This window comes from Antrostomus carolinensis, unplaced genomic scaffold, assembly GCF_000700745.2.
Source record: "Antrostomus carolinensis isolate BGI_N321 unplaced genomic scaffold, ASM70074v2 scaffold17701, whole genome shotgun sequence".
Taxonomy (NCBI): domain Eukaryota; kingdom Metazoa; phylum Chordata; class Aves; order Caprimulgiformes; family Caprimulgidae; genus Antrostomus; species Antrostomus carolinensis.
In genome coordinates, this window is record NW_010293675.1 from 51,128 (window position 1) to 67,069 (window position 15,942).

Genomic DNA, 15,942 nt, shown 5'->3' on the forward strand with positions numbered 1-15,942 from the left:
TAGTAATTACAAACTCTTACAAGCAACTCAACGTTCTCACGTTGTTTATGGTTTGGAAATAAGACAAATTATTTCATCTAAATTTGAAAACCTGTTTTATTCAAATTGGTTTAAAATACATTGTTCTCCAACTGCTGGAGCTTTAAAACAAAACCAAAACACCCCTCCCAATATTTGCTAAACTAGAGAAGCTATTTTAACTAAAGAAATTAATTTCATTATTAGGGCAGTAGGCAGAGAAAGGCAGAGAAAGGACATTTAGAAAATATTACCTTTCACTGTTCTTTTTACCACTAGATGAACTGCTGGTGGATCCAGTGCGGTTGCGACTTCCTTTGGAATCTCCATAGCTTTCCCTCCGACCGCCTGGGGACACACGCTCAGCTGAACTGGTTCTCTTAATAGTGCTAATAAAAAAAGAAGCAAGTTTTATAGTGGCACTTGTAAAATCACCCATCTCTATGACAAATATTTTTGAGAAAAGTATCAAGTAGAATGCTGACCCTAAAAATAACTAGAACTTTGTTTTTAATCATAACGTGATTTGTTAAAGAGTCTACATAAGAGTTTTGCTGAGTACCTGGTACAACAGAGACAAACGTACTGCTTTTTCCTTAATCGTAAAATAGAAGATGAGCTAAGCCAATATCATAGATTAAGTTGCTATATCTATTTTCCAGGTCATATTTCAAATCTCTGACTACGACTCCACAACTCTGGACTTTTGGATTCTCTCAAAAAGAAGTGAAAGATTTAAATAGAAGGCATATTACCTGACACTTCCAGCCAGACTATAGAGAATGCCAAAAGTAGGTCAAAATTTGAGCACCAGCAAGCTAACTTTGTGCCTTCATTCAGTATCCATTATTCTGTGTTCAAAGCTAGCTTTAACATACCCTAAAGTGCAATTAATGGTGAGGTAGCTTGCATTTTTTTGTTAGCTGGGCAAAACTGTATGCTTACTACTTACACGCAGGAATAGATTAGACTCCCCACATCTCCTGACAGGGGATTTCTCAAAGGCTTAAAGCTTGCCTTACTCTCTCACTCTTCAACCATTCTTCCTGCCAAGATAGCTAGCAGAGAGCTCTTGTATAACTTTATGGCACCCCTTAGACATCCAACTCTCTGATGGAAAAACGTGAGCCAAAACACAAGAAGTACTACTTCGTAAGTTAAGAGAAGCCCACTCAGAGCTCACATCTAATCGGAGAGAAATTACTGTGGTTATTTGTCAGTCCAAAGCACTTCTCTCTAAATCAGTGCTTCTTAGCAGGAGAGGCAGCAGCTAAGGGTAAGGCCCTGAGGTGGGTGATGCTTTTCACTTTGGTGCACTCCCTGAGCAGCAGAGAGGCACAGGCTGCGTTACCTGGACCGAGGGAGGAACTGCGCCCATGGCAGTGGCTGAACGACAGGACTCGGTGTCAGGGTCTCATTTCCTCCCACCCCCATCCTGGGCTGTTTTCTCCCCTCATAAGAGCAGAACAAAAACATCTCCTTTATATTCCCATAACTAAATGACCACATTCAGTGGCTCTCTCACCCCAGAAGCCATGGTCACCAATGATCGCTTTCACACTCACATTCCTCTACCCAAATCCCAACTACGAGCTCCCTCCCTGTGAAAACTTCCATTCTTTCTGCTCTTGCTCCTTCAAGGCTCAGTCTCATCCCAGTTGCCCCTTTTACAATCCCCAGCCAGCCCCGCCTTGACCTCCATACAACCCCAGGGATGCTCTGCCTCTGTTTGAAGCTCATCTCAAGCATCCTTGAGGACCATTCCAAACCTCCCCATCAGCCCCTAACAACTATCCCTACCCTGTTATCTCAGTCAGCTCCTCAGGCTCTGTCCCACTTTGTGTGTGGTGTCAGAGAGAGGCATTGGCTCTTCATAACTGAAGGAAACGAGACACATTTTCTTGTCTGGTCAAAAAATACTCAGCTTATCAACTGTACACCACCACTGACACATTTCTCTTTTTTCTTTTTTCTTTTTTTTTTTTTTAATATACTCCTGCTCCCTCATGTCTTTTTACCAGCACGGAGGGGAATGTTTCAACACCTCAGCTGAGGCTCAGTTACAAAAACAATGGGAACAACTGAACCAGACTCTTCCTGCAAAGCAACCATCCTTCTGAAAGGAAGGAAGCCTCATCCAGGGGGAACTCTGCAGCACAGATGCATATTTAGATGCATCTCAGGTAGCTTGACAAAAAACTTTCTGGAACATGCAATGGTAGAACAGATGCTCAGTGCTGTGTTTTTGTATTAAAAACAAGCCCAATTCAAATGAATAAGCTCAAATTAAAAAACAAAAAACCAAAAAACAACCAAACTGTTTCTGTGGATAGAGCGAAGGAAGAGAGTAAGCAGAATGCAAAGTTATACACAGGCACGGAACAAAATACATTTGTAGGATAAGGGAAAAGGCAGTAAAAATAATTTAATTTTGTCTTAATTTCAGAAATAAGTGTCTCCTACACCAGCCTAACATTGTCCAAGTCATCTCAATGTCAAATGCATGAAAAAACTCCTCTAGTAAATTAAATAGCACACTGTTAACATTTGACTGTTCTTCCTGCAGCTCATAACATCATCCAGTTCAATGCTACTCCAGTTAAAAAATAAAGCCTTGATACTGAGAATGTTTACTCCACATAAAATATCTTCATTAGCATGAGTCCTTCCGCTACTTTATATACAGTACTTGCAAAAACAACCTCTCTGCATCATTTTGCAGGATCAAATCTCTATTTTGTCATCTTTTCCTGGTAAAGGAGAAGAAGAGGCAATATCAGCCTACATTGAAATCAAATTAAGGAAATCTCCAAATTATACTAATGTTAGAAAAAATGTAAGTTACAGAAGCAACTTTAAACTAATTTTAATGTTGCTTGGGGTTTTATTTTTATACCTATCAACATTCAAAAAGTGAACTAGTAGATAAAAAATGAATGGGTGGGACTAAAGCTTAAAAGTGTAATGCTATCTTTTTTCTGAATAATGAAGTCTCATATCAGTATAAAAACTACTTTTATCACAGGAACAAAGTTCTTTTAAACTCTTCTGGCTTATGCCCATTACATTAATTAGCAATGCTATCCTCTGACAAATTTTATTTTAAACTTTCAGCATCAACAAAAAAAGCCCAGTGAGAAGTATTAGCACGTGGTTAGAAAAGAGGACTGTAATTCCATTATATTAACTCAATTTTGGCATATGCACATTTTGTAGCTATAGTATTGAACACAAGTGATTAAATCCATAGCTACAGTAGATACACTGTCACCTGAGGATGAATTTAATATTATAGAATATACTCATTTAACTTACAGGTTTGTAAGAGTATAACTGGATTCCAGAATTTGGCTTCCACATTAGTGATATGAAAGAAGAGCATTTTCAATTATTTAAAAATGTAACATTTGGTAACACAATTTTTAACTTGTTTAAAACAGTAATACAAGCTAACAAAACACCTCTATAATAAAAAATTATGTTAGCATGAGATAATGTAGATACCATAACTGAAATCATTATTATCTAAGTTTTGCAATGCATTTATCAGTGGCAAGAAAGTTTTAAACATGTACTTCTGAAAAAGTTAAAAATGGGAATAATAATTACAGTTCTATCATGTTAATGCTTGTACTAAAATAGCCACTTTCTATGGGTTCAACCAAAACAGAAAGGAAAAACAACTGAGCTTCAACACCACAAAGCTATTAAGAATCCCTCACCTTAGAGCAGGCTTTTTCAGTTTGCATGCATTGAGAAGATTCACAGACCTGCTTAATCCAGATTGAGAGGTGCGTAAACAAAGCAGAATAAAAAGTGAATGCGACAGTAAAATGTGGAAACAAGACATGTAAAGCAAACTTACATTAAAAGACATAACTGCATGCTTTCAACATATGAAGTCACGTGCAGAGTAAACAACACAGCGCTTATTGACTCATTAGATGTTTGATCATTTCAAACCATACATTTAAGAACACCAATGTATCTTTGAATGACAACATTTCAGCAATGCTCCAACACACTGACCATCTCTAGAGCGACTCAAAAAAAGAGAAAGAAAATCAAAACGGCTATCTGAAGAAACAAGACAGATGATCCATCTGGAAGACAAAGACTATTAAAAAAGCAAAAATAAAGACAAGAAAATAAATCCTCAGATATACATACATATACCACTGCTTAGCATGAACATTTCAGATGGTTGCATTACTGAACTGTGGTAAACAAATCTGGCCAAAATAAAAAATATGTATTTTTAATAATAAAAATTTGGTGGGGGGGGAATAAAAGCCTTTTAAAAAATAATTTTTATAATACTGCACGATGCTCTCAGACAGTAACTGATGATATTAATAGAATTTTGAAACTTGTCTAGCACTCTTTCTGACCCTCATTTAAATCAATTAGAATAAATTCAAGAATAATATATGACTTTCATTTCAGCATGCCTTTGAGCAAAATGCACTAATAACTTTAATTGTTAGAGATATAGTGAAGTGGCATAATAGTTTTGCCACTCAAAGTTCAATGGAGAGAGAATTCCTTTTTAATTTATATTCAGTTTATTTTAAAACATTTTCTTTGAGAGGCAAGTGTTACACAGAAGACTTAATTGAAGGTTTGATACAGAGTTGGTGTGTGTGCCAGTTACAAACTGTCGCTGCCCCCAGAACAGAACACAGAACATTAATTCCAGGCGACTGAACAATTTCCTAGGGGCCATGTGTTTAGAGTTGAGAAGAACAGGAATTTATCATATTAAAGTATTTTATTCTCCTTACAAACAAAGCTCTTTATGTTTTCTTTGTTCCAGCTTCTTCCTTTTGATCTCCATTGTCAGAGTTTTGCACCATTGTAATACTTTACAATCTGCTGGAGCAGAAAGAATGACTGATTGTCTCCTTTTGAAAGGCAAAGTATGGACTAGCCTGCAGCCTGCAGCAGCATCCCTGCTGGGAAAGGTACTGTCTGCATTCTCCTCCCTGACTTCTTTTTTTTTTTTTTTCTTCTCCCTCAACTCTTGGAAACAAAGCTATCCCAGATGAGTCACCAACCTCTAGATTTTAATAAGGAACACAAAACATTGCTACTATGCACTGGCCAAATTCCAAAGACAAATTTAGTGTTAAGCAGGGAACTTCAAGCCACATTACATCTGAAAGGAAGAGAGCAGGGGGAAGGGAAAGTTCTGCTCACAATTCACTAAACTCACATTATTCCGAAAGAAAATTTCAAATAATTATTCCATGCACAACGTTCAGAATAAAAAAAAATGTCAGTGTTCAAAAAGACGGTACTTGAAATAACTTCTACACTTCTACGGCATAAAAGTAGTAAATATATTAATTCTCAAACCAAACCCTCTGAGCAAAGGCTTTTTGCGAAGACGACTCTGAAGCAGTCAGGCAATTCTGGATTATTTGTGTCAGGTGATTATCCAGCACATCACAAAATCACCTCAGCTCTGCATTAGCTGGCGTGCAGCTGGAAGGTGCCCAGCTGTGTTCGCATGGCACCCCATCGCCTGAGCACGGCAGCGCCTGTTGGTGCTGGACCAGAACGTTTGGCCCCAGTATCACCAGGCTGACCATCATGCATTGTGTTATTACCATATACTTTTATAATCCGATTGACCTATGTTTTGTATTTGTGCTTTTGTTCTATTCAATTTATTTCATCCCTTCCTTAACTTGGATAATTGGGTGTTGACTATGAGATCTGAATGCCGAAAGGGTGTTTGGTGCCCTCAATTCTAACTGAAGTCAGAGTCAGTCGAGGTTACTGAACACTTTGCAAGATCTGGATCTAATTATCACATTAGGCCTTATAACAACCTACTGATATCCAGAGATACACGCTTTACATATGGAAAACCAATATGCATAGAGGTTAAATGATTTGCATAAGGTCATTGAGATAATATGTGGCAGAACTCAAATAAAAGCCTGCTAGTTCCACCCTTTCAGCCTTGAGCCTTTTTTATTACCTCCAGTTTTATATTCCTGCCAGAAGAAGTCATTTCCATTTCAAATATCAAATGGGAAATCAGAAAATGTAGTGAACTCTGAACCACATCTCCTTGGTAATCCAGAAAGGCGGGTAAGCAGTGTACCGACCTGAGGGTTCCAATGAGTTAACCAACACATGTAAACACGGCTAGCGCATGAAACGAGGTTGTGTCTGCAGACACATCAATAAGTACATCTGTTTCTAAGCAGTGGAATTCAGGGATGCACACTTGGTCCCCACGGAGGTTATTTCCATGTATTTATATAAATACACATGACACACTGTTTCAAGGGACAGGCTGACGTCATTTCAATTGGGTACCGTACACTTCCCAACCTAAATTGTGAAAGCAGCAGGGAATGGAGGAATCAGAAGTTATTTATTTGTTATCCACCTTTTCATAACTGTGTTCAGTAAAACACCTGTGAGGGACTCGATTAACCTGGATGTTTATCTCTTTCGAAGATAAGGTCATAGGTAAGAAAAGAATTGAAGATTATAAATATCCTAGCAGATATTTGTAATTCACAACAACAGACCAAAGGTTTAAATGAAGACTCAGAAAAAAATACTTTTTTTTTTAACTTTTCTTTCACTTTTGAAATTTTACTTTTTCACATTTTGAAAAAAATTCAGATTTTTCAGTTTTGCACCTATATTGTATAGGAAAAGTATTAAAAGTGTCTGAGCTGAAACTAACACTTAATTCTGTTTAGAGCTGCTATGCCAAATTGCCATCTTTTGGACTGAAGAATACCTAGGCTACAAAGTAGTAGCGGTTTCAGAATTAGTTTATATGAAAAGAGCCGTATAAAACCATGAGAAAAATCAAAACCAAAAAAATTATTAAAAATTTCACACCATCTGTAAACTGTTCAACACTGAGTGAAGCTTCTCAACACAAATAAACAATTCCCACCCCTTAAAAAAATTAAAGCCATTTGATCTTGTTGCTATATTTCCATTACTTTTTTATGCAAACACATATACAGTTCCTGAATGTAAAAGGGGTCATTATAAATACAAAGTATGAATTCATATTAATGAGTTCATAATGAATTCATCTACTTGACTATTTGCTAGTAAGCTACTCATGAAGTCTCAGCAGTTATTTTAAGACTCATTATCAAAAGTTATTAAAAGTAGAGACTAATTTACCAAAAAAAGTTTTGTACAGTAATTCACTGGTGAGGTCCTTACCGTTCCACACTCTTCGTATTTTGAAGGTTTTTTTATAGACAAGGCATAGAAATATAATTTAACAAAAAATAAAATTTGCATATTAAATACAATCAATACAGAATTTCAGAGCATTTGAATGGAATGGAATTTCACAGCACCTGGACTTAGAGTTGCCCTTTTTAGGACACGGAATAACCTCGCTCTCCTAAGCACTCTTTATAAGTGTCCATCTATTTTGGCAAAACTGCCCATGCATATTTTTTCTTTTCCAAAACTGAATATACATTTTCATATTGCATATTTAAAGCACCTTCAGTCAAGACTCTTCAGCAAAGAGAAGGAATAAAGCATAACAAAAGGACATTAAATCCTTATCCTGTGGAAGACTTTCTCATACAGGAATCAAGACAGTTCAAAAACACTTCCTAAGGACTTTCCCACTGGCACTCAGGGCAACCAGACTGGAGATGGGCCAGGTGGATGGGCTGCAGGGCGTCATTTATCTACAGGGATCCTGAGCCAGCGTAATGCCTACAGGCTGTGGGCAATACCTGGTGGATGGCCTGAATTACACAAAGGGCTCTCAGAATAGAGGAAGCACGAGTGTGGTCTTGACCCACCCTGCTCTGGGGCAGAAGGTCCTACACTGAACCTTAGAGATTGAGTGTAGAGACTCAGGAATCACACCCTCTGTACACAAGTGAAGTGCACCAAGGCCTGTGCTCTCTCATGTGTTTCTTAATTACTACCCGAAACTTTAGTAGTGAGAATGAAATTGTGAGAATTATAAAAAAATAATATGTAAAGAACAACATTTCTTTAAAAACTCAGTATATACAAAACAGTACTCTTTTTTTAAACACTGATAAATTTTCTTTTTTAAAAGACGGGTTCTTTCACCCATTTTCAAAATTCTGGTAACATAATTCTGACAGTGGAACAGATTATACAGTATTTGCTTACCTCTTCTTATTTTAAGGGCTGATTCAGGCAAACCTGCCAAAACCTGCAGCTGCAGTGAGCTTCAGTTCACAGAAGCTCACAGGAGTTTATTTGAGTGACACAAACAAATACAGTATTTTCCAATTTTAATTGTGCACAACATAGCTTCTCTTTTCTCTACAATAACAAAACCTGGAGTTCCCTGGAAAAATCAGTCCCTTTCAACAAAGTAACAGAGAGGGGTATATCCTTAGCCACCATCTCCTCTTTAAGGAAAAAAATCTCTTTACAAATAAGACCTCAGATCTTAGCAGGTAAATGCTCTCATCTTCACATCTTGCCCTCCTCAGAGTTGACAGCATCATCACTACAAAAAGCTGAGGATGACACACAACAAAAGAAATGTAAAAAAAAAAACCACCCCACACTATTATCTTTTGCATGCAAACCACACAGCAGATAAGCACCACAATAACTGTCACATGTTACTTGAACTTGCTGCACCCCATCCACTGCATTCCTTGTAACCTGGATGTATAAAACATGTAGACCACTTAAAAACAACTACACACACACGCAAAGCAAATTGAGATAGAGCAGTAATTTTTAAAAGGACTTAAATACATGCTAATAGCAAGATATCTACAGATGGATGTTTCCATTTGCATAAATATGTGCTAGGCATAGAATTTCCTTCCTCCTGAGATGCTTCTAACATTGCATATACAATTTTTTGATAATTTTTAGTGAGAGAAAATCACCAAAGGTAACATCCTGATATGTAACGATAGCACAGTTTCTCTACAGACTCTCTATTTTCTACTAGCTATTAAAAGAATTCTTGCATACTTTTCATCTCACGTTGTGCAACAGCACAGTAGAAATGCTAGACTGTAGTAGAAAGAAAATAACACAAACCACTAGACCAAGCACTGTGCATTCTTTCAATATTCATGTTAATAACCTTAATTCTAATTAGACCGACTAAGTCTAAAGCTGCTTAGAATGAAATCCATCTCTCCATTTCTTTCTGAACTAAATATTTAGACCGTTGCTTTGCAAGTAAGAAAAACTATGTATCTAGAAGCTTGAAAGAGGAGACATACTATGTTTTTAATTTTGCAATTACAAGGTTTCTAATAGATGCATACCTTTTTGCTGCTGGTGACACAGTCTCCTTTCTGGTTCCTGACGGGGAAGGTAAAGAGCCACTTGGTTTCTTTGGTAACACAGTTCCATTATTAACAGTAGTCCTTAAAGGCAGGGTTTGTACCAGCGGTCTTGCTGTAAAACAAGAAGATGGAATCATTGTTTTAATTTTCTTTTTTTTTTTTTCCCCTCCCAGGAAACAACATTATAATATTTAAAAATATCTGTGTAGTATGCCATTTTATTTCACTGTTGACAAATTCACTACAGATGAGGGAAATCCCTTGTTAAATAATAAGAAGGATTTTTTTTTTTCATTTATAATCATATCAAGCCAATCATCTGCATATGGCTTAAGCACATAATTCTATAACCTGCCTCACCTGTAAAACTTTGTCCTACTTCAAGGCAGTTACTGACAAGTGCAAAGGTAGTCACTGCCACCCAAACCAGTCCTGCTCTCTTGCCCACTTGAACAGCATTCAGAGGAGTGCTAGAAATGAAGACAAGATGCCATCCCAGAAACTTTCTCTTTACCCCTCAATATTCTTGCAGGTTTTCCAGAACCAAATGATCTGTTAAGAAGTCATTATTCCCCCCAAAAAACCCTCTTATTTTAAAGCATGTGGGCTTATATTTGAAAAAAAGGCATTTTATCCTTTAGTCGGAAAAAGCAATTGCAATCAGCAAAACAGTGGACTTCATGAGCTGACATTATCTACCTATCTTCTTCTGATCAAACGTTGGCTCAAAAAGTGATCTATGCCATACCTGTAATTAATGTCAGAATAATGGAAAAGTTCCATTCAAGTCCGTTAGAAATTAGTTGCAAAAACAGTGGTTAAAACTGCACGCAATGAGTACAAACATGAGAACTACAGTGGAGCATGCCCTGAAACACAGACCCAAACATGACTAGTGCTCCTTACAGCAGGGAAGAAAGCTGTGAATGTCACTTGCGATTTGACAGAACTTCATATCACAAGTGGCTTTGTAGAGATGACAAAAGTCTCTGGGTTCAGAGAAACAACATCCAAGAGAAGGCAGTAGTCAAAGGCACTTAAGAAACACCAGATAAATTTCACTGAACTTGGGAAAGCAGAGCAGAGAGAATATCTCCAAAATGTTCTTTGATAAAAGACTGCTGAGGATAAATAATCTAAAAAGCAAAAATTAAAAAAAAATAAAATCTAAAAATGAACAATTGTATACAGTCCTAGGTTATATTATAACATGTTACTGTAGCACTGATGGGAAGCATTTATTGACTTGCTCACCTGAATTTTTCATATATTGAACAACAGAAGATAAATGTGAAAGCCTGTGCCTTGAGAAGATTAGATCTGTAAATACAGTCTACTCGGGAATGCAAGTTTTAAAGAGGAAGTTGGTCTTGAAACTTTGTTAAAATACAAACTTGCTTGTTATGTATTCATCATTTATTTGTTCAGAGGGGAGAAATTTAGAAAACAACCCATAAGGAAATATTGAAGGAATGCAGCTTATTGGGTTCAGAAGACAGAAAGATGACATGAAAACAACTCAACAAAGAGAAAAAAAAAACCTTCCCCATGGTCACTGAGGATCCCAGATCTGTAACTGCAGGAGACTGATAGGATGAGACCCTATCGTTTTTACCAAGGACAGGAAGAACAAGGGCTCTCTGATTTTACAGAAAGCTTTAAGGAAAGGCTAAACAAGACTTAAATGAATTCATGGTGCCTTCCAGCCCTGGCTTCCATGATCCATTTTAACAGACTTATGCTGTCTTTACAACTTATACGAAACACCTAAAACTTACTGTACTTTGGCTTCTCATTCTTCTACTTTTTTTTTTTTTTTAATTAAGGCATTCAGATATCATGATCATATTTGCTTCTACAGTATTCATTCTTCAGATTAAATTCCTTCTACAGTTTCGTGCTGGATGCTTTACTGCTTGTTTCCGGACCGAGTGCTGCAATGCCGTAATTAATCTGTATGTATAAAACTGATTCTACTGCATATTACAGAAGCACAGATAGCTACAGTTGAGCAGCTGTAGGTTTGTTTCCTGACAAGATTTCTGTAGCTCACAAAACTTTAATGAAGCTTTGAGATCGCAAATTAGAACAGCAATTAAAGTTAAATTAACAAATTATTTAAATATTTTCCTTCTTTATAATTATATAAAAAATACCTCTTAAAAGTATCTGGAGTCTGTTTACTCTCCTAATCTTATGAAATCAAAACTAGCAGCAGCCAGGAATAAACCCTGCAACCTTTAACAGAGGTTTTATTTCAAATCCAATGCCATCCAGAACACACACTTCTGAAGCTGGAGATGTAAAGATCTAGCCCCATGGCCAGCTAGGATAGAAAGCAACACCACAAAACTCTTATGTGACACACAGAAAAACTATACATTATTCAATTAATCCACTATTTACTCTGGACCTATTTACTTTTATTTACAACAGCTATTTCACACCAGTGGTAACTGACATAACAATCAGACAACCCCAAACATCATTGCTGTTAGAAGTCAGTAACTCAAACACATTGGTATTATTGCTTTGTCAGTAACGTTTATTTTGGGTTTCAAGGTCTTACCTGTGGTAGCAGGACTGACATGTTTATCAGCCTCAGCCGCAGCTTTTTTAATCATACTCTGATCTATGGATTAATAGGGCTGTTAAGTTTACAAACAAACCAGTAATTGCAAGAGGAAAGAACAACAAACAGAAGTAAAACAAAGGCAGGAAGCCATACTGAACTCCACCAAGTAGTTGAATTAAATAAGGAAGGTGGGTAGAGACCCACACAAAAACCCAAAACACCATTTAGTGAAGGAGCTCCACAAATGGACAGAATGAGCAGCTCACTGTCTGTGATGAACACTGCTTTTAAACTGCCTACCTCAAGCCTAGAACAAGCACACTCACACACAAAGACTGAAAACAAGCTCAAGCTTTTTTCCATTACAGGTTGAAAGCCTGAAACTTGAAATGTTTACACCAATTTTAAATCTGAAGTACTCAGAAAACATTGTCTTCTGTCTCATGAAGCTTCTTGTTCCAGACTTTAAACAATGTACACGGGGATCCTGTTTTCCAAAGGCACGAACCTGCCCCCAACATACATGTGCTTTTAATCCTAACCTACTTCATCTACAGATCAAATGAAAGAAGCAGCATACTATATGCTTCAAAGCCAAGTTTGCATGGATGAGATTTTTTGTGACACTTTGTGAGCTCAAATTCCACTTTTTACAATTCTAAATGTAGAATTAGTCATTAAACAATCAATGGAAAGAAAACGGATCAAGTCCCAGGCAGCCCAAGTGGCAAAACATGAGAAGCTGCTGCTCCAGTTTCACCCATGTCCAAGCAAACCCCCTCTCCTAACAGTCTCCGTCAGGAGGCTCCATAGTGCTTTTCCAATGCTGAAATTCAGCTCAGTCTTATGCCAAATATCTGCTTGCAATCTGTTATAATGTAGTTGTGCCTACTACAGGCAAAACAGGCTGTCATGTGACATGGATCGTATCTGACAAACGATCGGGATACCTCAGATTACCTTTGTGTTACAGAATAGGTTTAATAAGGCTGACCATACACTAATGATACAACTGATACATAGTAAAATTAAAAGTTCTTTACATAAATTGCTACAGTAGCAATTATTTCCAGAAATTAGTTGAATTTAGTTGGCAATTACCGGGACTCATTTCAGTAATTTGTAATGGATGAGCAATTGGCTTTGTAGTCCTCCATTTGCATGATCACAGTAAAACTTCTTACGCTATCATTCCACACACATATTAAGAAGCATCCATGCCATAGACACATTCAAAACCCCAACCAAACAAAAAAAAAACCCAAACAACCAAAAAACAGACATAGAAGGCAGAAGGACAGACTTACAGTGGCTTTTCTTCAATGTACATTGAACTATGGCTTTAATGATCTGCCATGATCAAGAACACATCTCCTGATTTACAGTTCAACTCTGCTCACAGAACCCATAAAAATTTGGTCTGTACTTTGCTAAGTAAAGCCAGCAGACAAGAAGAACTGATTTGGTTACAACTCAGTAATAATTACTAGACTTTATTTCCTCTACACATCAGATAGTATCTATTTTACAGGCAACATAAAGCCTCCTAATCCATTGTACAACCGGACTTGGTGGAACATCTTATCACAGTGGAGGCTCTCTTAGTAACACTTAACTTATCTGATTTTTGATTTTTTGCAATCAAACAGACAAAGACAAAATAAGAAGAATACAACAGAAATGTAAGAGAACAGGAAAACGAGATCATACATTTACTGCATATTCTGTCCAAGAAGTATCAGGATATATAATCAACTAATCTGGCTCTGTAATTCTGCCCCTTTCTCCTTTCCTTGTCTCCAGACACAAAACATTATAATAAACACAACGTCTCAGTTCAGCAAATTAATTAAGTAGTTCCTTACCTATTCTGTTAAATCAATGCCTAAAAGTTATCTGTCAAAGTCACAAATACATCACTGAGATGAAAGGAAGTCCTAATTTCCATCTGAGAAAATTATGAATCCATAATTACATATCATACTTCCAATGTGAATTAAGTTTTTAATTTATATTAATACATATCAGGACCCTAAAAGAAACAATTTCTTAATTTAGACAACAGAGAGCCTGTGAATTCAGCCATACTTTATTTCCATGTCTAGGTTGCCACCACTCTTACTCCTAAGACTACCCAAAAATACCTCATGCATTTCTGCTGAGCTGCAGACAGGAGCCCCCCAGGCTTTTGCAGCCCCACAGACTACAGCAAATCACACCGGTTGTCTTCTAAAAAACCTTTACTACTGTGCTAGATGTTCTGCTTCAGCTTTTCTCACTTGTATACAGACAAACCCATTCTTGCAGAGCAGGATCCAGGAGAGAGCACGCTGCAGCACATGGGCACAGCACAGCTTGCTGCTGAGTGGCAACATCTGCCACCCCTGCCAGCTCACTGGCTCTGGGTCTGCTCCACTGGAAAGGGGTCAGGCACCAACCGCAGCTCCACCTTTAATTGTACCCAAAACTGGTGTTGCACCACCTCCTTGGTCATGTCATCTCTGCTCTAGCTCAGAGCTATGTCTTTGGCTATGCCTGCACCAGCCAAAGACACTTAAGACATTTTAAATTAAATTAAAATTACATTTTACTTAGATTTAATTAATGTTTTTGATCAAAAACCCCTTAGGAGTTTCATTACCAGAAGATGATACACTCGCCAAAGAGTTTATAAAATTACCTTGATCAAAAGTCAGGAAGTAGTAGCCACGGTTAAATGTAGGGAGTGGATTAAGCAGCAATAACAATGGAAATGTTTTGCTGGGTCATGGAACTTCAGAATGCTCACAGATTTAACCACTTGGATTTTTATGTGTTCCCTTTAACAGGTTAAATTTCAGAATTTTTTTTCTTTAGTTTGATTTGTTCATTTTGAGCATTTCAAAGATCTAAAGAATAACCTGTTTTAACAAATATAAACTGCTCATTGAATTGCACTACCTGTTTTAGATATATCTGAAATACAAACCTTTGGTAGGTCCTTTCTTGTTCTGCATGGCCTGCTGTTCCTCTGTAATATTCAAGCGTCGAACCACATCAGCAAGGGCAGATTTAAGCAGCTGGATGTCATCTTCCTGCATCTGGACACGTTGTTCCAGAGAGGCAATGCGATCCGTTACCTCCATACTGCTTGCAGCAGAGGCACTGTCATCTAAGTTAAAGACCAAAAAAAGATGCTTCATCAACAATGTATAACCATCAAGGAATACCTCATGTAACTGGCTGCAGGTAAAAACAAGGGTTATCTCAGACCTGATGACCTCTTGAGGAAGAAAGTTTAACTGATCAGAAGGAAGAGATGGAGATAAAACAAACAAATAAATAAATAAGCAAGCCAAATACTTAAGTAAGATGTGGTAACGAGGTTGGCTTCAGGGCTACTTCATGTTAACTGGGCCCCACTATCAATTATCTACATGTATGAACTGGAGTGATCAACTATCACCCTTCACTGCTCTGCTCCACACACCTTTTTGGCATCAGCAAGCATTCAGATACAGAGCTGTATTTTCTGATATGCTACACATCCTTCCAGATTTTTCCTTCTCACATATGTGACGGAATGTATACATTAGACATATACAAGCAACAGACAGGCTTGCACTTTTTCAAGTTACTGTCCACAGACTGGAGAACAGATATTAACCCCATCTGCTAACTCCTAATTTATACCAGCAGCTTTATGGGAACATTCCCTCTGACTGAAATAGAAACATTAAATAAATTCAGAATTACTCAGAAATTGTACTCTTAGCCTGCAAATTCTTAAAAGGGTCATTACTTTGCATACAATTCACCCATTATTTGGAAATAACCCACAGAAGCTTAAGGTCTGCAGCTCCCCGATGAGGACTGCACATTCTTTCCACTCAAAACCAGGAATAAGAATATTTTTCCTAAATGAGCACTTTCGTTCCACTCTAGTTCCTATCACATAGAAACACTGTAATTTCTTACAATATTAAATTAGGAAAAAGAAGAAGAAAGGAAGACAAAAGGAATGCCAAAAATGTCAAAGTCAGTGCCTATTAGGGGAAAAAA

General features: G+C 37.3%; 1 protein-coding gene across 1 annotated transcript in view; it reads right to left on the minus strand.

The window, feature by feature from the left end:
• EML1 (EMAP like 1) overlaps positions 1-15,026 on the minus strand; it is a 56,277-nt gene extending 41,251 nt beyond the window's left edge. Inside the window, exons 1-4 of the mRNA XM_029087310.1 lie at positions 14,870-15,026; positions 9,306-9,438; positions 3,741-3,788; positions 273-407 (exon numbers count right to left, since the gene is read on the minus strand). Of these exons, the coding sequence (XP_028943143.1) occupies positions 273-407; positions 3,741-3,788; positions 9,306-9,438; positions 14,870-15,026 (473 nt within the window). The remainder of the gene's footprint in view (positions 1-272; positions 408-3,740; positions 3,789-9,305; positions 9,439-14,869) is intronic.
• Positions 15,027-15,942: the final 916 nt, after the last annotated feature.